The sequence below is a fragment of the Ochotona princeps genome, chromosome 1 (assembly GCF_030435755.1).
Source record: "Ochotona princeps isolate mOchPri1 chromosome 1, mOchPri1.hap1, whole genome shotgun sequence".
NCBI lineage: Eukaryota > Metazoa > Chordata > Mammalia > Lagomorpha > Ochotonidae > Ochotona > Ochotona princeps.
In genome coordinates, this window is record NC_080832.1 from 129,080,023 (window position 1) to 129,102,090 (window position 22,068).

General features: G+C 47.7%; 1 protein-coding gene across 1 annotated transcript in view; it reads left to right on the forward strand.

The window, feature by feature from the left end:
• Positions 1-22,068, forward strand: part of DTNBP1 (dystrobrevin binding protein 1) — a 129,852-nt gene that overhangs the window by 35,889 nt on the left and 71,895 nt on the right. Inside the window, exons 5-6 of the mRNA XM_058667853.1 lie at positions 674-806; positions 15,219-15,351. Coding sequence (XP_058523836.1) covers positions 674-806; positions 15,219-15,351 — 266 coding nt within the window. The remainder of the gene's footprint in view (positions 1-673; positions 807-15,218; positions 15,352-22,068) is intronic.

The window sequence follows — 22,068 nt, forward strand, 5'->3', positions numbered from 1 at the left end:
ACGTGAGGGCCAAACACACAGTTGTCTGAGAAACTGATGGGTCACTTTCCTTGCAGTTCTGAGGGAAGGTGGTTGCAATTACTGCAGGCTGGTCTGGTCTTCCGCAGCCCTGCTTTTAGGTCTCCTGCGCTCCCAAGCTCCTCTTTCTAGAATGAATCCGTTACCGCGGTAATGCTTTCCTATGCCCTCATGAGCACGGTTACCTTCCTTAGTTAGGGAATGTCCCATGGAAGTGTGAATCGACTCAGTCTATTCAAACTGCCTTAGGGAACCTTCAGAAGAGTTCTTTTGGAAAACACATGTTCACCCTTTGCTTATGTTTGGGATTTGTTTTCTTTTTGATTGTTAGTGTTAGCCTTTTGTTTTATTCCACCCCCCCCCCCCCCCCCGGCCAGATTTGGATTTTCAAATACATGGTTTCCTTAAAAACAGAGTATATTTAGAAGTGATTTCTAAGATCATTTGTGAACTTTTCTCTGGGTTGGGATGCACTGATACAAGCAGTAATTTGGAGATCCCTGAACTGAATATTAATTCAGTTCTTTCCTAAAGAAGAAAACAGCTTCCTTGCCCTTGGAAAGCGTTGCCCTCCCTGCGCAGGAAGGCCTGCTCTGGTGCTGCGCTCTAAGGTCGGGGTCCTGGCCTCACTGTGTGCTCCCCTCGTGTGTTGCAGCTGGTGGACAGCGAGCTGGTCATGCTCTCGGCCCACTGGGAGAAGAAGAGGACGAGTCTGGTGGAGTTGCAGGAGCAGCTGCAGCAGCTCCCGGGCCTGATGGCCGACCTGGAATCCGTGATGGCCAGTCTCTGTGAGTTGGGTGTTTATGGCTGAACACTGCCCTCAGGGAAGAAAGCGACTTGGACAGGAATGCATGTAATTTCAGAATTTTCTCAAGTTATTAACAAGGTTTTTGAGAAATGGTTTGTTGTCGTCCATTTAACCAAGGGTTAGACAGAAATTATTTAAATACAGAAATGATCCCTGAAATGATTCTTTTTCAGTCATAGTTGAATTCAAGAAGCGTAATCTGAGGTTTTATCCTTAAAATGACTTAGGACTGTCTCTGTGTTGTTAGGTCACTTTGTGTAAAAGTAGAAGCGTAGGTGCGGGCATTGTGTGCAGTGGGTAAGACATCCACTTCCCGCAGCGCAGTGTCTGGGTCAGTCCCTGGCTCCAGGCTCCGGGAGGTGGAAGTGCTGGCTCAAGTGACTGAGTTCAGCCACTCTCACGGGCGGCCCCCGGCTCTGCCTCGGCCAGCCCCAGCAAGGTGGGTTTCTGGGGAGTGACCCAGCACGTGGGAACATTGTCAATCTCGCTCTCAAATGAATATGAGAAAGTTAAAAAAAAAAAGAAAAAAGAAACAATTAGGGCAGCTTTGACCTAACTCTAGGGGGCTACTCCAGAACCTGCTGCTTTAAGAACTTAGATCTGGTCAGGCTTGATGTCTCGATGTTTTGTTTTTCCCTTCCTTCCTTTGAACTGTTCAGAGAACAAAGGAATTAGTTAGAGGAGAGCCCTTGTTTGGCCAAATTTATACTGTGTAGAAATTTATTTATGTAGTTTTCATTTGGAGGAATTATGGTGGCATTCTTTTTTTCTTGGGTTAGTATTCAGAAATTATTACATCTGACAGTCTTACATCTGAGGATAATACTTGTCTGTGTCAAGACACGAAACTATAATTTAGTTTAATTATCGTAATAAGCTTTATTTCTAATTCTGGAACCGGGCAACACTTCATCTTACAAATAGAATAAATGGGCCTGTGTTGTGGCATAGTGGGTAAAGTTGCTGCTTGCAATTCCACCATCCCACATGGGTGCCAGTTCGTGTCCTGGCTGCTCTACTTCTGAACCAGCTCCTTGCTAATGGCCGGGGGAGAGTGTGTTCAAGTGTGTTTTTGTTTTTTTGCTTGTTTTATGATTTAAGAAAGAGATTTTCTGTCTGCCAGTTCACCCTCCAAATGGCTGCCGAGGCCAGAGCTGGGACAGTCTGCAGCTGGGAGTCAGGGGCTTCTCCCAGATCCCCCGAGGATGTGGACCATCCTCTGCTGTTTTCCCAAGGCCGTTAGCAGGGAGCTGGACGTGGAGCAGCTGGGGCATAAACTGGGACCTATATGGGATGCTGGCATTACAGGCAGAGGACTAGTTGCTAGGACCATGTTTTTGTTTCCCTGCTAACCATGGGGGAGTCCTCGAAGAAGCTCCTAGCACCTGGCTTTGGCGTGTCCCAGCCCCAGCCACTGCAGCCATGAACAGAGGGAGCCAGTGGGTGCCAGATATCCTGTCTCTTTCTTTGTAACTGCTTTCCAAATAAACAAATCTTTTTTTTTTTAAATGACCAACTCTGTTGTTTTTGCTTCCTTCAGCTTTTCTCCACCTATACAGTCTGTTTATTTATTTGAATGTCAAGAGTTGTGGAGAAAGAGCTTCTATCCACCGGAAGCCACCTCCAGGTCTCCCATGTGGGCAACGGAGGCCCAAGCACACGGGCCATTTTCTGCTGCTTTCCTGGGCTGCTGACAGGGAGCTGGGTTGGAAGTGGAGCAGCTAGGTCACCAACTGGTGCCCATAATGGTTGCTGGCATTGAAGAGGAGAGCTTTCCGTGCCACTGCGAAACATCAGCGCACAGTTGGTGTTGTTGAAAGCTGAGACGAGACAGAACAGCAAGAAAAGAACCGATTGGGGCCATGTCAGTAAGGATGAAGGCAGGGGAAGTTCTGTGACCTTGATGGTAATTACAGCCTATCTGGGAGATGTGGCTGTTATTCCTCTAAGCCAGACTTCTTGGAGAGACAGACAGAAGCTTGAAAGGGAAGTTTCAGCTTAGGGAAGGGAGCTTTATCACAAGTGATTCAATTTTTTTTTTTAAGATTTATTTTATTTTATTACAAAGTCAGATATACTGAGAAGAGGAGAGACAGAGAGTAAGTGGAGCTGCCGGGATTAGAACTAGTGGCCATATGGGATCAAGGCGAGGACCTTAGCCACTAGGCCACGCCACCGAGCCCACAAGTGATTCTATTTTGATTTTTAACCTGATCTGTTGACAACCTATTGTGAAAAGTTAGTCCAAAATGGTGACCTCCTTTGATTTTTTTTTTTTTTAAATTAAATGGTGTTTCCTGAGCAAACTTAACATCTTACTGAAGTAGCAGCTAGAGTTCTCAGAGCTAATGACGTGATCTGGTGAGAACACTCCGTCATCTGCTTCGGTCTTGTAATGCTATTTGATTGAAAAAAAAAACTGATTGACAAGTAATTAACAAGCCACAACATGGGTTTTTGTGCACGTGACTGAATCAGATTGGGAGTGCTGTTGCTCATAACAGCAGCATCTCTCGCATCTCCCCCCTGTCATGTGGGCTGCCTTGTGGGACGTGAGGCAAGAACCCTACAAAAATAGTCAGGTTGTCCCCACTTGGCATGTCAGGAAAATAAAGCTTAGAGAGGCTGGGACTTGCTCAGGATCACACAGTTAGTTGGATGAGGACCCAGAATCCCAACCCGCCGGGCGAGAGAAGACGCTGGGGTGAACCACTGTTGAAGGCCGGGGCCCTCACCCTTGGCATCCGAGGGTGGGCTTGGGCTGTTTGTGGAGCGCGGTGATGCCATGGCGTGGGACACTGTGAGATGGCTGCGGGTTCCCTCTGCGTCGGCCCTCCCGTGGGGGTGCTGCTGGCTCCTCCCCGCCTTGGAGCCTGAGCACACAGCCCTCGGCTGCTGGCAGTCTCTTCTGCACCGTTGAGATGTCGCTTTGCCACTTGCTGCTGCTTGCCTCACTTGATGTCCTCGTGTAATTCTTTGCAGGTGCTCTGGGTCAGGCCCGCCCTCTGTTCCTCAGCAGCCGAACATTCGGGTTTTGAATCTATAGCTCTGCCTTCCTTGTTCAAGAGAGTCATTTTCTTTCAAACAGAGACCAAAAATGAGAGAGCCTTAGGCTGGTTCACTCCCAGAATGGCTGCCATGGGCCGAGTTGGGCTAAGCCAAAGCCGGAGCCAGGTCTCCGGGCCCCCCACGTGGGGGGCGGGGACCCCTGCTCTCAGAAAGTCCACCACTGCTTTCCCAGGCACCTTCGCAGAGAGCTGGATGGGACATGGAGCAGTTGAGAGTACAAGTGGCAATCAGGTTGCAGGTGACAGCTCACCCTTTGTGTCACAGTGCTGGTGCCTGCTTGCTCTCTGATGCCACTTTACAATTTGAATGCTTTTGCCACAATGATTACTGTTTTTCTATTTTGAAAATGTGACCCACGTAAGGCTTTGTTAAAACACAGTTTCCGTCCTGAGTCAGGGTTCTAACGTCCTGAGAGGAGTTGGTGTTTAGAGATGCACGGCTGTACTCTTCAGCCGCCCCGTGCCTTCAGCCAACGTGCAGGTTCCCACTGTCCGCTGGCTTCTTTCTCCTCATTGAAGGGACATGTAAGCTAAAGGACTCTCTGAAACCCTGTTCTGGGTGGTCACCCCTAAATGGATTTGAACCCTTTGTTCTCTCTTGTCTGGCCCTGTTTGGAGAGTTCATCTCGTTTGCTTAGAAGAGATATTTGTGAATTATTACTCTTTCACATTTAAGATACATGTTAGTTTTGGGTTTCTTAGCTGTTGTTTGCTGGGTGTTATACATCATCATAAAAATGGAAGATCCGAGTCCCAGCTCTGAATGAACTTAGTCTTGAACCATGAGGCATGCAGGCCGGCCGTGCTGCTGTTCCGTGTTTGCAGACGCACCTGTACCCGTGCCCTGGGAGAGTTCAGCTTAGTGCAGCGATGCATCGTTTCTTAGGTACTGTAAGAACTGAGTGTTTGAAATGTTCATTCGTATCCTACTGGATTTGTTCTCCCATTCTGCCTCTCTGATAGAATATCTCCTATCATCACTGAAATACACTGACATAATATTACAAGGTTTAAACAGCCAAACCATAACAACAAATAAAGCAACTTGGAAGAAAGCAGTAGTTAACTTCTTTGCACGTTTTGCCCACCCACTGGCAGCTCTCCGTTTTCTAGGCTACTTACCTCCTTTGAGCTTTGCTCCTGTGAAGAGGGACTTTGCCCATATTAAGTATTCTGTGAGCAACCTAGACTTTTTTTTTTTTTTGGAAGGCTGGGGAGGAGGGTGAGCGGTGAAGGGTGGGAGAGCGAGAGGGAACGTGGGACCACTCTTACCCTGTGGTTCACTCCCTACCTGCCCACGGCAGCTGGGGCTAGACCACACCGTCTGGGTTCCCAGATGGATGGCAGGAACCCAAGTATTTGGGCCGTCATCTGCTGTCTCTCGGGTGTGTTTGCAGGAAGCCGAGCAGCCAGAACTCGAACCAGGCATTCTGATATGCGATGCCGGTGCGCCAAACAGCATCCTAAATCACTATGCCACGAAACTCAGCTTCACTTTGGACTTCTGGTAATACTCCTCGTGCACTCTGCTGCTGCTTAGCAGATACGATCCTTGGCTGTGTGGCCCTTCGGGAGTTGTTGCGGAGCAATGGCTAATGCGTTCATATTGCTATTTGATGGGTTATGATCTGTCGGGCTTACCGAAGCTGGACTCCAGTTGCTGTAAGAGTTGTCGCTTAGGAAGGTGTGCTGAAGGGTAGGGTGAAAACTGGGAGACAGGAGGTATGGCCTGTCACGCCTGGGATTAGACCTCAGTTCCTAACTGCCGTGTGAGGTTTGACAGCACTGCAGGCGTCCTTGTTGCTTCAGATTTCAGCTGCTTCATCAGCAAGCTGTGAGTCAGAGTGCACTCAGCCCAGTGTCTCTGGTTCCACATGTGCAGTTCGGTCAGCCGTGGGGCAGGAATGCTCAGAAAGCATTTGCATCTGCGTTCAACATGCGGATTTTCCCCTCCTGTTGCCCTTGCTGCATAATGAAGAACAAATGTTTACATAGCAGTTCCCCTGTAATAGACATAAAACCGAGAGCTGATTGAAAGTGTGGGAGGATGTGGGTAAGTTACATGCAGATAGAAAGCTATCTTATAAGTACCACATGTTAACAGGGGTCATGGGGCGAGTGTGGAGGAGGAGGTGGTGGTCCTGGGACCAGCCCCTGAGAATGTGGAGGGAAGTCATGTGACTGTGGTGAAGAGGGGGGATGATGAATAGACAGTACTTGGCACACTGTCTCGTATGCACTGCGCATGTGCTTTGGATCCTGAGCTGTTCATAGGCCTGGGAGGCAGCGAGCACCCCAGGCAAGAGGCCAGCTTTCTGGTGGTGCTCTCTAGGATTTGTAGATATACACAACCGTTGATTTGTGACAGATGAGTTTGCATGGATATTGTGCATTATGCAGGTTAGTTTGTCCTGCAAAGCTGTTGAGAGTGCAAAACCATGGCATCAGCTGTGGTGAGAGGCACACTGAAGTGCTTTGTACCTTGAGAGACCCACATGGGGTGAAGGGGACGCGTCTATGAAACAGTTACTGAATTTTCTTAAGCTTCCACTAGAGGGCGGTCTAATCTTATTCCTTTACTGAAGTGGAAAAAGCAGCAAGGGCTAGTCTTTGAATTTTCTCTTAATTGATCTTACATGACCTGTTGTTGAAAGACCGTTAACTACCTATTAAAAAATTCTATTAGTTATTAGACAACAACATGAGACAGGAAAATGGCTGCCACAAGTTGAGCATCTTTCTTTTGATCTGACCTCTCCTAACGGCTCACCATTGCACTGCATGTACAGAATTTGAGAGGGCGTCTTGCTGTCCCAGCAGGAACTGGATACTTCGTTGGCCAGATGGTTTCTAAGATTGGACCCAGCTCGAGGCACACTGCTTCTCTGAGACACTTTCTGGTCTACTGCATGGATCACATTTGCTCCATAATGGCTTATGTGAGTCACCGCGTCTCCTGAGGTTTCTTCACTACCATGTTGTCGATGCCTTAGTACCTTGCACACGGGAGTGTAGTTTAAGCATTAAAGTACCCTAGAGTCCTAAAAACTGGGATCCTCCGGCCCAAGAGTTTGAATTCAAGAGTCCTTTGTTCCATGAGGCTAATTATTTTGTTAGAGAAGAGCTCACTGAGTGTGGGATAATTAAGAGTGTGGCCGCATTCTTCACGTATCATGGGCTACACCACTGATGACGTGTGCTTGAAACAAACGATACAAAGGAAGATTCCATGCAGAACTGCCCTTCCTCGGGGACAGTCTTCCCACAAAGATTTGTGAAGCTCTTTGCTGCCCAGCTGTCAGGCATTCCCCAGTGGCTCTCGCAGTAGAATCCCACCTACCTGTCCTGCTGATCACCGGATGAGACACGCTGTGCTGGCACCAGCTTCCCAGAGGTGTGCCTGTGTCCACGGAGGCCAGCGAGCAGCTTGTGTTCATGCATTCTAAGTTGGGTAGCTGAGTGCTCACCTGCGCAGCCTCCAACAGGAAATGTGTGGACGGTGACAGTGAAATTCGATGTCGGCCAGTTTAAATTCCACGGGAAGTCCTCGGAACACACGTCATACGTGTGCTTCTAACTATTTAAAGAGATTTATGCAAAGTTTTCAATACAAAAAGGGAAGAAAATTCATTCTTTCCCCAACGCATTTCTTCTTTGTAGTATTACTGGTTTCCAGTCTGTCAGGAGTGAAAATGGAAACTTTGCGCTGCTGCTTCCGTCCTGGCCTCCCTGGCGTGACGTGTCGTGTTTGCTGAGCTCTCTGCCTGGGTCTGAGCAGTTCTTACACCATTTTAATTAGAGAGCCACAGATTATTTTTCTTGGTTAGTTTTCATTTTAGAATAATAGAATTAGTCTGCCACCAAAAGTCGTTCTGTATCACATTCACCAGTGGTGCAGAGATCCAAAGATGAGAAGATGGAAGCTTTGTCACCGTGACCCTTCCTGGGACGAGCGTTGGGCAGAGCCGTGAGGACACCAGCTGAGACCGCTGCACCTTGTCATGTGCCCGGATTCCATCCCAGCTCTGCTTCTGATTCCAGCTCTCTGCTGATGCACACCCTAGAAGGCGGCAGGTGCTAGCTTATACCTGGCTTCCTGCCACCCGTGTGGGAGACTGCTGGCTTCCACCTTGCCCAGCCCTGGCTGCTGTAGGCAGTTGGGGAATGCATTCTGTCTGTCTGTCTGTCTCTCTCTCTCTCTCTCTCTGTATCTTTCAAACAAACAAAATAAGGGAAACATTTTATATAGAACAAAAAAGACCCTTGCTGATTGCTGAGAGAGATGGTCGGTCAGAATGGAAGACCTGCAAATGGCTCCGCGACCCTGGGCTGAATCTGAAGAGACAGAAGGAGCTGGGCCGTGAGGGAAGACAGGGGAATTGTAGGGACAGGCGGGGCGAGAAGGACCCGTGCTTCTCGGCTTGGAAGGCAGCCTGGGTGTGAACGTATAGATTGTGGCCAGAGACTCCCGGGCTCCTGGATGCAAGGGTAGGAGTGAAATTAGATTCTGAAAGGACTCCAGAGATTGTGCTGCTCCTTAGAGGAGAGGGCGTAAATTATGAGTTTAATGTTAGCAAACGTGACCAAGGAGTACTCTGAATAGTAAAAAAAAAAAAAAGGGGGGAGGAGAGAGAGAAGAGAGAGTTTTAATTGAGAGCCAGAGAGAGAGCACTTGAGTGAGAAAGTGAGCATGGGAGCACAAGAAAAAAAAAAAAGAAATTTCCGTTTGCTGGTTCACTTCAAATGCTGGCAAAGACAAGGATGCTGGAGACTACATCAGGTCTCCCCCGGCAGAGGTAGCGGTCTCCCAGGGCGTGTGTTAGTGAGGAGGGAGTCGAGGGCCAGGGCTAAGGGTACCCCCCCATCAGGGGCAAGGGCCGGGGCTGAGGGTCCCACCCGGGGGCCAAGGGCCGGGGCTGAGGGTCCACCCCCTCACCCCTGGGTCTGAGGGCGGGGCTGAGGGTCCCACCTGGGGGCGAGGGCTGGAGCTGAGAGTCCCACCCCGGGGCCAAGGGCCGGGGCTGAGGGTGCGACCTGGGCACTCCATCCTTAGCACCAAGCCCAACACTGTTGTTACTGTAGATTTCCCAGGTATGTAGCTTGTTCTGAATAGAGTCTGACTTGTGCTAGAACACTCTGTTTTCATGTGGTCCTCAAATTGTTAGCAGAAGATTGAGTTAGGCAGCAATACAGTGTACATCCATGAGAAATTCATTTGCCTGCCTGATAACCCACTTTGTATCTCTGGTCAGCCAGTAGAGCCAGCATCTAACTGTGGAACTGTGGAAGAGCATTTTCCAGCACAGAGCGGTTATTAACCCTGTGACAGTACTTTTCTTCTTAGGGAAATCAGTTGACATTTCTTTCCTCTCACCTCCGGGGATCTTAAGTCTAAAAACATAGCCTAGTACACGCATGTCATTTATGATACATGTTCAACAGAAGCGAAGTGATTTTATTCATTTTTAACCTGTTATCAGTTTTATTTGCATCATGATCATTACTGGTATACAAAATTGTTGGTTTTAAATGACTGTAACAAAGCTCAGATAATCTTTGTGAAGATTTCTCTGCACGTGTTTTATGTGCCATTATCACATGCTGAGCTGGGCTGGGGTGCTGCTCAGTGCCTGCTCCTGGGCGCTGTGCGGGCACCTGACAGCGCCCGCTGCCCGCGGATGGCATTGCCCCGTGTCTGTGAGGGGCGGAGCCGGGGATCCGAGTGTGGGCTCCAGAGCCCCGCTCTTAGCTAGTCCTCTGTGTGCTTGGGATGCGTGATGCTGAAGGAACCGAGCACCTTGGAAGTAAAGGAATTCTATAGTAAATGTGTTGTTTCAGGGTTTTTTTTTTTTAAACTTCCAATTAAAGTGGAAATTGCCTTTTAAATAATCACATTAGCCATAATCATCATTTGTCCATTTTACGATCCTGTCAGGCTGGTTACAGCCAGGTGAGTTGAATGTCTCTTCAGTGCTGTTAGTACCTGCTCCCAGGCACCATCTTCTCGGTACTTTTTCACTTAAAACAATGGAAATATGCCATCGAAATGACAATTAATGCAATATTGCTTTGCCCATTTCCCCTGCATAAACTTCTTAAGTAGCACAAGACATGTTTAGAAAGTTTAGATACAATTGTTCTGTGATTAATATTTAGATTTTACTAAATCCCTTCATTTAGGCATGCTGAGGTCACACAGGTGTTCCTTGACGGTAGGGTGCAGTATAATGCATTGTGAGTTGATTGTAACTCACGCCTGGATGGGGAAGGTCAGCCACTTGACATCAGGCGCACAGGACAGGATGTTGTACAATGAGATGTACGGCATTTGATTTGAGAGAGTGAGGGAGGGAGAGAAAGATTGCCCACTTGGTGATTCACTGCCCAATGGCCACAGTGGTTGGGGCTGGACCAGGCCAGAGACAAGAGCCGGGTCTCCCACATTGGGGTCAGAGGCACGAACAGTTGGACCATCTTCTGCTGCCTTTCGCAGGCCATTAGCAAAGAGCTGGGACACAAACCAGTGCCTATATGGGATGTTGGTGTCACAGTAGAGGCTTAATATGCTATTCCACAACACTGGCCCCTTTTGTAAGTATCCTGTTGTTGCAGGGTGTGAGCAAGATCACACCAGACATGCCTAAGGCTTATTAAGGAGTCTTTATTAACCAAGCTTGGTGATAATAGAGCACAGTAGTAAATCACAAGTCCATACAGCAATCCAACTAGTCATAATCCAACCAATCATAATCCCAAAACAAACAAATGGTCATCATCCTTAAGTCCATCCATTAAGCTGAAGACCTATGTCCCAGCTTCCCCAACAATGTATGTTATCCTAAGAGACATGCAACGAATAACCTGGACACACGCACAAAGAACCTGGACACACTTACAAAGCTGCAGGCATTCACCTTTCCCTGGCTTCTCTGCCCGCATTCTACTACTGCTAGGCCTCACCCTTCCTGGAACTCCAGATAGCACACAGACCAGGAACAACATTGTAATAACCATTGTCCCATCTAAGCAGCACGCAGGGACCATGCTCAGGGAATTACCTGTCCTGGGTCAGCCAAGAGTCAGGGTGCCAGAGTAACAGAAGCACCTAGCCAGGAAGAGAGAGAGAGCCCCTGCTTCATGGGCCTTTTTAAAGGGGCTTGTGAGGGGAGTGGTTACACACAACACAATACCGTCCCCTCTCAGTTGATAGGTGAGTCACAGGTGGGCAGGAGCGAATACCTAAGTGTTGTGGGCTAAGGAGTTGATTAGTGCTCCTTAGGATGGACAGGAACAGGAACAGGGCTGGTAGCTAAAAATACCTAGACCAATTGGACTTCCAATATCCTGGCTCATTTAGGACGTGGGGGAAGTGGTTGAGGATGCAGTTACTATTCCATTGCTGTAGGACCCACCTTCAGGACAGAGGTTGGGAGACACAGCCAAATTTCATTTGCCCACTGTCAATGGGAGCTGGCTATCACAGGCTGCACCCCATAACACTGTTAACTCAGACAAACGTGAAGATGCATTGTACTACGGTATGTTTGCTGCTGGGTCACAGGCTGTAATCTGAGGGGCCCACCTTCATGTATGAGGTCTGTCTGCGCTTGCGTACCATTATGTAGTGAGTGACTGGTTTTATGTGATTCCTGAAGGCAGGTCCCAGGCTACCATGAACTGTGTGATGGTCATTCCAGACTTAGTAGTGGTTTACAGTATTAGATCAAGGTAAAAAGACGGGAGCTAAAACATCTTGTTTTAGATGTTTACTTGTCTGAAATGTGGAAGGATGGGGCCTGGGAGAGGCCTTCTATTCGCTGGTCACATTAGAGTCTCCATTCACCTAGATGCTTGCTATCAGTGCTTGGCTGGGAGAGTGGTCCAATTTGTTCTGCCCTCCAGCTTCGGCTGTAGTACCGGATGTCCTACATCGCCATGTACCTGCCATCCTCTGCACCATCTTCAGTGGAAGAAGCCCAGTTCTGACACACGCTCTGCGTGGTCAGACCACAGATCCTGTGGTTTTCACCATGGTTGGAACTCTGAGTCCAGGGGTCCAGTTGGGGAGGTGCCCAAAGAAACCTCACCAGAAGTGACCCTGGACCTGACTCCTGTGTGTGCCAGCCAGTACATGGTCCAGCTCAATCTGTCACCCACATCCACCTACACACAGTGGCATTTGCAGTCAGCTGGTCAGTTTGTGCTGCTGCTTAGCCTAACCCTGTCCACCACACACTTGGCCCTTATGCACACCAACGGGAACTGCAGTCCAGTCGAAGCGAGCCCCAATAGTCCCCACCAGGCCTGCCCCCAGCCCTGGTTCCTCCCCATGCCAGTATGTGCAGCAGATTGGTCTAGTCTGTCCTGCGTCCCATTCGGCTTTTATATATGCCAGTGGGTGCTGCGGCCTAATTCAGCCCAATCGACCTGACCATGCAGCCCACACTTACGCTAGTGGGTGCTACTATCTATCCTCTAGGCATGCCCCCAGGCCTGGTTCTCATGCTCACTCGTGGGAGCTGCAGCCCATCAGGTGCCCACAATTTCCTTGTGAGATCCACTTTCTGCCCCAGATCTTGCACTTTCCAAGTGGTTCTGCAGTCTAGCTTGCCAGGATTTGCTTCCATTCCCAGCACTTGCGAGCTGATGCTGTGGAAAAAGCCCAACCAACCTGCACCTGCTCTGGCTCATGCATGCACCAGTGGGTACGGTTGCTTAGCCCAGCCTGCCCTTCCCCTAGGCCAGCTCACATGCAGGCCAACAGGTATCATAGCCCTGCCCAGCCTGTCTGCTCCCAGTCCCAGTTCTCATGCTCACCAGTGGGAGTTCTTGCTCCCTCCCTACCACAGCCCTGACTTTTGCTAGTATGTGGGAGGTGAAGCGGGTGAATGGATAATCTTATTCTCTCTCTTCCTTTCCCACCTTAATCTCTCTCTGTCTTTTAGTAGATGGAAATAAGTAAACATTAAAAGAAGAAATCATTGGGCCCTGGCACAATGGCTCAGTGGCTAAATTCTTACCTAGCAAGCACTGGGATTCCATATGGGTGCCAGTTCATGTCCCAGCTGGTTCACTGCCCATACCCCTCCCTATGTGTGACCTAGGAAAAGAGTGTTCCCCCAAAAACCTGGGACTCTGCACCCGAGTGGAAGACCCGAAAGAAGCTCTTGGCTTCAGATCAGCTCAGCTCTGGCTTGTTGTGGCCACTTGTGGAGTGAACCAGTGTGTGGGAGATCTTTTTCTCTGTCTCTCCTTCTCTTTGTAGATCTGCCTTTCCACTAAAAATAAATAAATCTGTGAAAACAAGTCATTGATGTCTTAAGCTTTTCTGTTGTTTGAGAAAAAAGATCAGTTGTTATCCCTACAATTGTAAAGTCCTTGCTTATTTAACAACTGGAAATCTGCAGTGCAAAAGGCACTCTAGTTGGATTGCTGGTTTCCTTCCTTGGCTGTTTGGCCTGGGGAGAGACACTGAGTGAGGTTCTCTGTGCCTTGGTCGGGAATCAGTGTACTGCAGGATTGCACTGGTTGGACTGCTTATCCCCGTAAGGCCGCACAGCTGTCGTCCGGAGGCCGTTGGTGCCATGGACGAGAGGTCAGCTGACACTGCTGAGACCCTTCCCTGCCAGCCGCTGACTGGACCTGTAACCTGCACTTATGGGCTATTTGTACATACAGACACTTCAGAGCATTCATGGAAAGGGAGAATTAAGAGATAAGTTCATTTTCTGGGGCCAACACGGTGGTGTAGCACGCTAATCCTCTGTATCCAGTGTTAGTCTCCCATATGAGCACTGGTTTGTGTCCCGGCTGCTCCATTTCCAGTCCAGCTCCCTGCTTGTGGTCTGGGAAGGCAGTGAAGGATGGCTCAAATTCTTGGGCTTCTGCATCCACATGAATGAACCTGAGGAAGCTCCTGGCTCCTGCCTTCAGAAGAGCTCAGCTCTGGCCATTGTGGCCACTTGGGAAGTGAACCAGTGGATGAAAGATCGCTCTGTCTCTCCTGTTCTCTGTAAATATTTTGATGAAAAAATATTTTAAAAGATAAGTTAATGTTGGTATGTATTTTTAAAAAAAGATTTACTTATTCCACTTAAATGCAAAATCATAGAGAGGGGGAGACCTTCCATCTGTTGGCTCACTCCCCAAATGGCTGCCAAGGCCAAAGCTCGGCCAGTCCGGAGCTGGAAGCTTCCTGCAGGTCTCCCACATGGGTGCATAGGTTCAGTTGGAAGATTGAACCATCCTCCAATGCTTTCTCAGGCCATCAGCAGGGATCTGGGTCAGAGGTTGTGCATGAACTGATGCCCATATGGCATGCTGGTGCCACAGGCAGAGGATTAACCTGCTCCACCACTATGCAGGCCTTTGGTATAAACTTTTTTTTTTTTTTAAATACCCATGCATAGTGGGCCCAGCATTGTTGCCTAGTGGCTAAAGTCCTCACCTTGCATGCTCTGGGTTCCCATATGGGAGCTTGTTTGTATCCTGGCTGCTCCACTTCCCATCCAGCTCCCTGCCTGTGGCCTGGGAAAGCAGTCGAGGACGCCTCAAAGCCTTGAGACCCTGCACCTGCGTGGGAGACCCGGAGGAAGCTTCTAGCTCCTTGCTTTGGAACGGCTCAACTCCAGCTGTTGCGGCCACTTGGGGAGAACCAGTGGATGGAAGATCTTTGTCTCTGTCTCCTGTAAATCTGCCTTTCCAATAAAAATAAGTAAAACATTTTAAAAAAGAATCTGTGCACAGCAAGGTCTTCAGAAAGTTCATGGAGAGTATATCTTATGAAAAAACGGTGAATTAAAAATTTTTTTCGTCAAGATAAGCTTACCTTTGAATTCCACTTATCCATGATTTTTTAAGTGCCCTTGTATCTACCATGTGTTTAAGATTTATATATGTGACATACCAGAGGTGAAACAAATGCTAAAGTAACTTGAAATCATAAATATTAAATTATGTTAGGTATAATTTGTGTTCATTATATTTTGCCATTCTCAATTATGTGAAAATTGGCTATGCATGTGTAGTCCATGGGCTCATTAGGCTATAAGATTTAATTAATTAGAATGTTCCATTTCATCGTCATCCTGGTTAATAGAGTCTTCAAAACATTCTGGAACATTTAGCTTTTGAAACATAACTCAGAAAAGCTGACGTGAAGAGCACTTTACTGTAGGTCAGTTTATGCTATTTTTGTTTCAAGAAAGTGTAATAAAGAATGTTAACCAGATGCAAAACAGGCCTAAAAATCTGCATGTTGATTTTCTTGCCTTTTCATCATGTGATTGCTGATGCTGCTGCTGCTTCCGTCTGGTCACTCCCAGCTCAGCTGGAGGCCAGCTTCGAGGAGGTGGAGGAGCATCTGCTACACCTGGAGGACCTGTGTGGCCAGTGCGAGCTCGAAAGACACAAGCACAGACAGGCCCAGCAACTGGAAAACTACAGGGAGATCAAGAGGTGAGTTTGGAGAGTTGGTGGTGAGATCCATTTTCAACCTCAAAGTGTTCCACACTGCCTCACCACAGCTTGTACATTTGGACTCTTAAAACACAAAGGGGAGGTGGGTGTGGGCCTTCAGCCTCTCGGTTAAGATGCCGGTCGGCACATGCACCGCCCATATTAGAGTGCTGGGACTCGGTCCCGGGGCGGGCACCTGGCTGTAACTCTCTACTCACGCAGCCCTTGGGCCTCCCTGTTGCCCTCATGGGAGAGCTGGGCTGAGTTCCCTGCTCCTGGCTGCTGTGGCCCTCTGGGGAGTGAGTGCACCAGCAGATGGGAGCTCCCCATTGCCTGTTTCTCTCTTTCCTTCAAATATATAAAGGTTTTAAAGGCAAAGGCTTCAACATAATACTCATCAATAAGCTCTCCAGAGAGGCTTTTGTGTTGACTCACTGTGACCAACCAATGGGGCTTAATTGGAATAAGCTGAGGATGGGACGGAACAGCAGTGGTCTCTCTCAGAGTCTAAAGAGCAGAACATGAGCAAGGTTTGCAACCCCTGGGAGCTGTTCCCTAGTGCTTGGTGAGAGGCGATGGTGGACGGCTTTTCCTTTTCTGCTTTCACTTCACTCAGTAGAGCAGGAGGGGCGGACTTGTGGAAAGGGCTGGATGAGGCTACGTCTAAACTCTGTTACCCATGAGTACCACCTGTAGCACCTCCAGCAAACTATGTCATCTCTCTTAACCTCCATGTCTCATGTTCCTTTGGGAAATGAGCAGGTGCCCACCCCACAGAGGAATTGAGACAGATGACATGAGATAGTAGCTACTAATTCAGCTGGTGCTCTGTAGCTGTTAGCTATGGTCATGATTGTCATCGCTAGGCCAGCCTGAGCTACAGTGGAAGCGAAGTCTAAGCACAACAGCTTGCTAAGGTAGCATTCCAGCCCCGTCCAGTGGCCGCCTGAGCAGGGCTGGCAGGTGCTGGGTGGGATCCTGTTGTGGAGAAGTCCACCCATGGTGGCTGATGGGAGGGCATGGCCTGACTGTCTTCTGTGCTGGGCACGTCAGGGACTGAATATGCCATGAGGTTTGTGTTTGCTGGAAGGAGAGGAACAGTGGTTGGGGCTTAGAGTGTAGCTGAGGCTAATGAGCAGTTTTAGTGCGAGAGTGAGATGGGTAGATTGGGCAGAGTGCACTGTTGGTTTTAAGATTATTGGTAAATTGGGTAGAGTTGTTGGTTGTAATGAAAAGAGGAGTAAGCTACTGATGTGAATGCGGGGTGCTGACCACCACCAGTACGCCAGAAAGAAAAATGTATGGAAGTGCTAAATTATCAGATCGTTGCAGATGTTTTCTAAATAATGTCAGGATGCAGGGTAGAGATGAAAAATGAGTGTCAAAAAGCAGAAGTCCCAGTCTGGTCCTTGTGTCCTTAGGGATGGTTCTGCTGTGGGACTGGGTGTTGAGACAGCGGGCAAAGTACAGACTTGTTGACCCCGTGCCTGGGGACCCTGAGTGCAGCTTAATTCTAGTGTGCAATAAAGAAGAGCAAGAAACACGTACTAATACTACAACCACCGGTCTGCAAGCCTGGCACGACATGGGGTGAGTGTCAGTGGAACAGGGTGCACAAAACCCCAGACTGAGTAGGAGTCTGAAACTGACCCCTTCCCCACGCAAACATTGTGCAGCTAGGCACCTTGGGCACAAAGTGGGGCCAGAGGCCAGGCTCTATCCTTGTACAGATTATTGGGCAGCTGGGGCTTGGGACTTGTGACAACCCTTTACTCATCTGTAGGGATAGCAACTTAGGTTTAGCTTTTTGACTCTCAGCAAGTCTTGTGGTGGCTCTTAAACGTTATGGTTGGAAGAATGGCCAGGTAGGCCCAACAAGTGGTGAACCGTCCCCTCGCAGAGAGACGCCACAGGCTGTCACTGTGGTTGGCAGTAGAGAAGAATTCAAAGCAGATAACCATAGAAGACAGCCACTGTTTAGACGGGTAGTGCACATACAAGCATGATTGCAGGTTTCCTCTCTATATGAAGAAAGAGGGACACCACTCTCACTAAAGTTTCGGAGGTCTCTGGAGCAGAGTGGTGCCCTAGTTGCATATACACATGGAGTGGGAATTAGGGCAATGTTAATCTGTAGGACCATGATCAGGTGTCTTGTGCTTGATGGGGAGTGAGGCTTAGGTGCATACGTAGGGGATGGGTATGCCAGCCTGCATGTAAGAGGATATGCCAGCCTGCACGTACTGTGCTGGGCTGCAGCAGGCTCCCAGGTACTTTGCTTACTCGTTCCCTGTCTGGTGCACATCAAGAAGAAGGACTTTGCAGGAGTCCATGAGCCTTGTGACCATGCCCTTCCAGCCTGGTCCCTGGAGTTTGGGCTAATGGTAAGAGACGGTCTTTAATTCGAAATGAAAATGTAGGGGAATATTGTGTGTGAAGAATGGGCCTGGGAGTGACTTTATGATTCCACAGTCACCTGAAGGAATCCTGGAGGCGGGCTCGGACTTCTGACGGGTGACAGCTGGTGTACAGATCCTCTGACCCGAGAGGATGGTCTCTTCATCTGCGAAACGGGGGCGATTCTAGTACCCTATACAGCTGTGTGGTTGATTCAGTTAGTGCAGTGTGTGAAACAGGGCTTATTTAGTACCTGATCAGTGCTCTGTCAGCAGTAGCCAGACCAACTGACTCACAATAATTATCATTTGTGTGACTGTAAATAGATGAGGATTATTTGTTTTAATACCAGTGATTTTTTCTTTCTTATTTTATCTTTTAATTTTTATTGGAAAGGCAGATATACAGAGAGGAGAAGAGACAGAGAGGAAGATCTTCCGTCCGATGGTTCACTCCCCAAGGGGCCACAATGGCCGGAGCTGAGCCAATCCGAAGCCAGGAGCCAGGAGCTCCTCTGGGTCTCCCACCCGGGTGCAGGGGCCCAAGGCTTTGGGCCGTCCTTGACTGCTTTCCCAGGCCACAAGCAGGGAGGTGGATGGGAAGCGGGGCTGCTGGGATTAGAACCGGCGCCCATATGGGATCCTGGCATGTTCAAGGTGTGGACTTTAACCACTATGCTATTGTGCCGGGCCCCTACCAGTGATTTTTTTTTAAGCTGCTTGAACATAACAATTTTATCACTATTGTAATTTTTCTCTGACTATAGAAATTTGATTGAAATGCAGCATGATGCTTAAATATAAAAATTGAATTTTAAGTTTTAGTAAGTAAACTAGATAAAGTGAGATTTGGAGCTATCAGGTAGGTTTTTCTTTACACACACACACACGTATACCTCTTAAAAATTATTATCGTCATTTTATGATACAGTTCCATAGGCTCTGGTATTTCCCTTACGTCCTCCCCAAGTTCCTTCCAATAGTTCCCCTATATTATTATTGTAGTATAGTTTTTCATAAACAGTCATAATGTCCATCATTGCAGGCGTGGGCAATGGCAAAGAGTCCAGCATCCTGTTGTCAAGATACAGTAAACGCTTTCATTGGGAAACCATCTTTGATCTGGAAGTAAAGGTGCATACTGCATCGGATCCTCCCATAACTCTTATATTAGGCCTCTTAATAGTGTCTTTCAGTTGTTGAATACTTTTTTTTTTTTTGCCTGATCCAGCTCTGCTTCCAGCTTTTTGTTTGTTGCCTCCTGGTGACAGGAAGTATCTTCCAATTCTGAGAGTCTTTCTTCTGCTTTCTTTTTCTATTTTGGAGACTCTAAGCTGTGCTTTTACTCTGTTCCACTGTATATTCATTTCTGATATATCAGCTTTCATTTGATTCATTTCCAGTGTGACATGTTCTTTAAATTTCTTGAACTCTTAAGTGCTTCTCGTTGTTGATAAGAAGCTTTATAGCCAATGTTTTCAATTCTGTGTCCCCCCTTTTCTCGATGTATTCCTCAGTGAACTCTGAGGTTAGCAAATGCTTTTGCTCCTTTGCAGGGGAGTCTTCCATAATATTCATTGTGTGTTTGTCTCTTTTTTTTGCTCTTGGTTATTGTACTTCTAGTTATCAGATCTTAGAGCAGGTTTTTAAAGCGATGTCACCCACAGGTCTACAATTCGATTTTACTTATTGTGGTTGGTACACAGCTCTTTGTTTGCAATCCCTTGTACCACTGCGCTCCAGTGAGTTCTAGGTCTGGATTCTTATGGTTTTTTGTTTGTTTTTTTAAAGATTTATTTATTTTCATTACAGAGTCAGATATATAGAGAGAAGGAGAGATAGAGAGGAAGATCTTCCATCTGCTGATTCACTCCCCAAGAGGCCACAACAGCTGGTGCTGTGCCAATCTGGAGCCAGGAGCCAGGAACTTCCTCCAGGTCTCCCACACAGGTGCAGGATCCCAAGGCTTTGGGCCGTCCTCGACTGCTTTCCCAGGCCACAAGCAGGGAGCTGGATGGGAAGTGGAGCTGCCGAGACTAGAACTGGCTCCCATATGGGATCCTGGTACATTCAAGGCAAGGACTTGAGCTGCTAGGCCAATGTGCCAGGCCCTAGATTCTTATGTTAAACTTCAACAATCGTCTCCACAGCCCCAGCTCCTAGCTTGCCACTCTCCACCTCCACCTCCTGTGATACTGTTCTGAGGCTGCACTGTTGTCTGTACAACCTTTCTCCCATTTCCTGTTAGAGCAGGTCCCAGAATTAGGGAGACACCAGATGTCCCATGTAGCTAGGTTGTTGGTGGCGCTGATCTTGTCAGAACCTGTTGGCTATTAGGTCTGAGGACCACACAAACCTATTTTGACCCATACGATGCCAAAGTTGGTATTATTTTCTATGTGGGACCAGTGTAATGACCTGAGCTCAGTGAGTTGTCTGCCAGCTCTGCGTATGCACAGCTCACTGTTGTCCCTGAAGTCTTAGTTTTTTCACACTGTACAAAATGGTGCCTGATGTGCCACTACTAGAGTTCTTGATCTGCTGTCCATCGGGTCTGAGGGCTATTTGGACCTATCTTGGGTGTAACCTGTAGGATGCCACATTGTTGCACTTCACTGAGCCAGAAATGAGTTTCCTCCCAGCTCAGTGCATGCGCAGTATTGTCTATAGACTTTGCCTCCCTAGACAAAATGGTTCCCAATTCAGCTCTAGAGGATGGAGTGGGCTGTGAAGTCCAGCCTGTTCCCACACTGCTCGTCTGGGATCTGCTGCCCTGTCTCTGCTGGTCAAATCAAATAGACCAGCAGATTGGGCAGTTCTTTGTCTGGGTTCACCTCCTGAGCTAAGGATGAAAGTCCCTTCCCACCTGGTTGCTGGTGGAGTTCCGGCTGCTGGTGGAGTTCAGATCACTCCTGGCTGAATGCCGCTGGGGTGTTGGTCACTGCAACACCACACCGTTGTGTCTGCTGCTTTCCTGTGTCTGTCAGTCTCCTCTGCTGTTGTTCTGTCCTTTTCTATTTTCTGGAATGTACCCTCTCTCCTTCACACTAGGTAGTGTTTCTCCATCTGCTTAAACGTGTCCTTACCCTATTCCACCATCTTGATTCTCTGAGATTTTGGTAAGCTTTTCTTCATTTTCTTTTATTCAGTGACTCAGATGTATAATGCTTTATAATTTTATGTTATAAAATAAAAAATTTAAAGTGTTTAGAAAATAGTATCACCTGTAATTTCCAAGTTAAATCCAAAATATGCTGAATAACTCTTAATTTGTTTCATATTATTTGAAATATTTGTCTTTTTAGAGATTGAGTTGTGCAGTAGAAGTAACATGTCCTTAGTGTCCTGGTGTCACTGGTTGAGAATCCTATGCCTCTTGGACCTACTATTAACTTATTTGTATCTTGCTCTATTGTAAAGCTTTGTGGGGGCCCAGGGACTTGAGCCATCCTCTGCTGCTTTCCTAGGCCACCAGAGGGGTTGCCAGGACTAGAACTGGCCCCATATAGACTGCTCTTACTGCAGGCAGAAGATTAGAATGTTATGCCACTTCATCAGCCCCAGGATGAAGTATCTTTAAAAGAAACTTCTCAGAGGTAGTGTATTTAATCTACTTGCTCCCATGGTTGATTGGCCACTGACTGTTTATGAGTAGTTTGGTTACAGAACTGGGAAAGGTGAGTGACTTTAGTTAAATGAAGAGTAGACAAAAAATATATTTTTAAATAAATCGTGTAGAGCATTTGCAATTTTGATATATTTTATTTACAGTTTAAACTGCTCCTATGTTACTCATTTTCAGTCTTGTTGGTGCCAAAACTGGAAGTATGATGAAGACTTGGTAGATACAGATTTTGGATTTAACACATGGGTGGGACAGCATTATTTGCTGATCACACACTAAAAGGATAATAAAGAGCTTTTTAGAAGTTGAAATACTGGGTCCGGCACGATACCATAGTGGTTAAAGTCCTCGCCTTGAACATGCCAGGATCCCATATGGGCGCCGGTTCTAATCCCAGCAGCCCTGCTTCCCATCCAGCTCCCTGCTTGTGGCCTGGGAAAGCAGTTGAGGATGGCCCAAAGCCTTGGGACCCTGCACCCGTGTGAGAGACCCGGAGGAGCTCCTGGCTCCTGGCTTCGGATTGGCTCAGCTCAGGCCGTTGTGGCCCCTTGGGGAGTGAATCAGCAGATGGAGGATCTTCCTCTCTGTCTCTCCTCTCTGTATATCTGCCTTTGCAGTAATAAATAAATAAATAAACAAACAAACCAATAACTAAACCTTAAAAAAAAAGAAGGGGTTGAAATGCTAACTAATGGG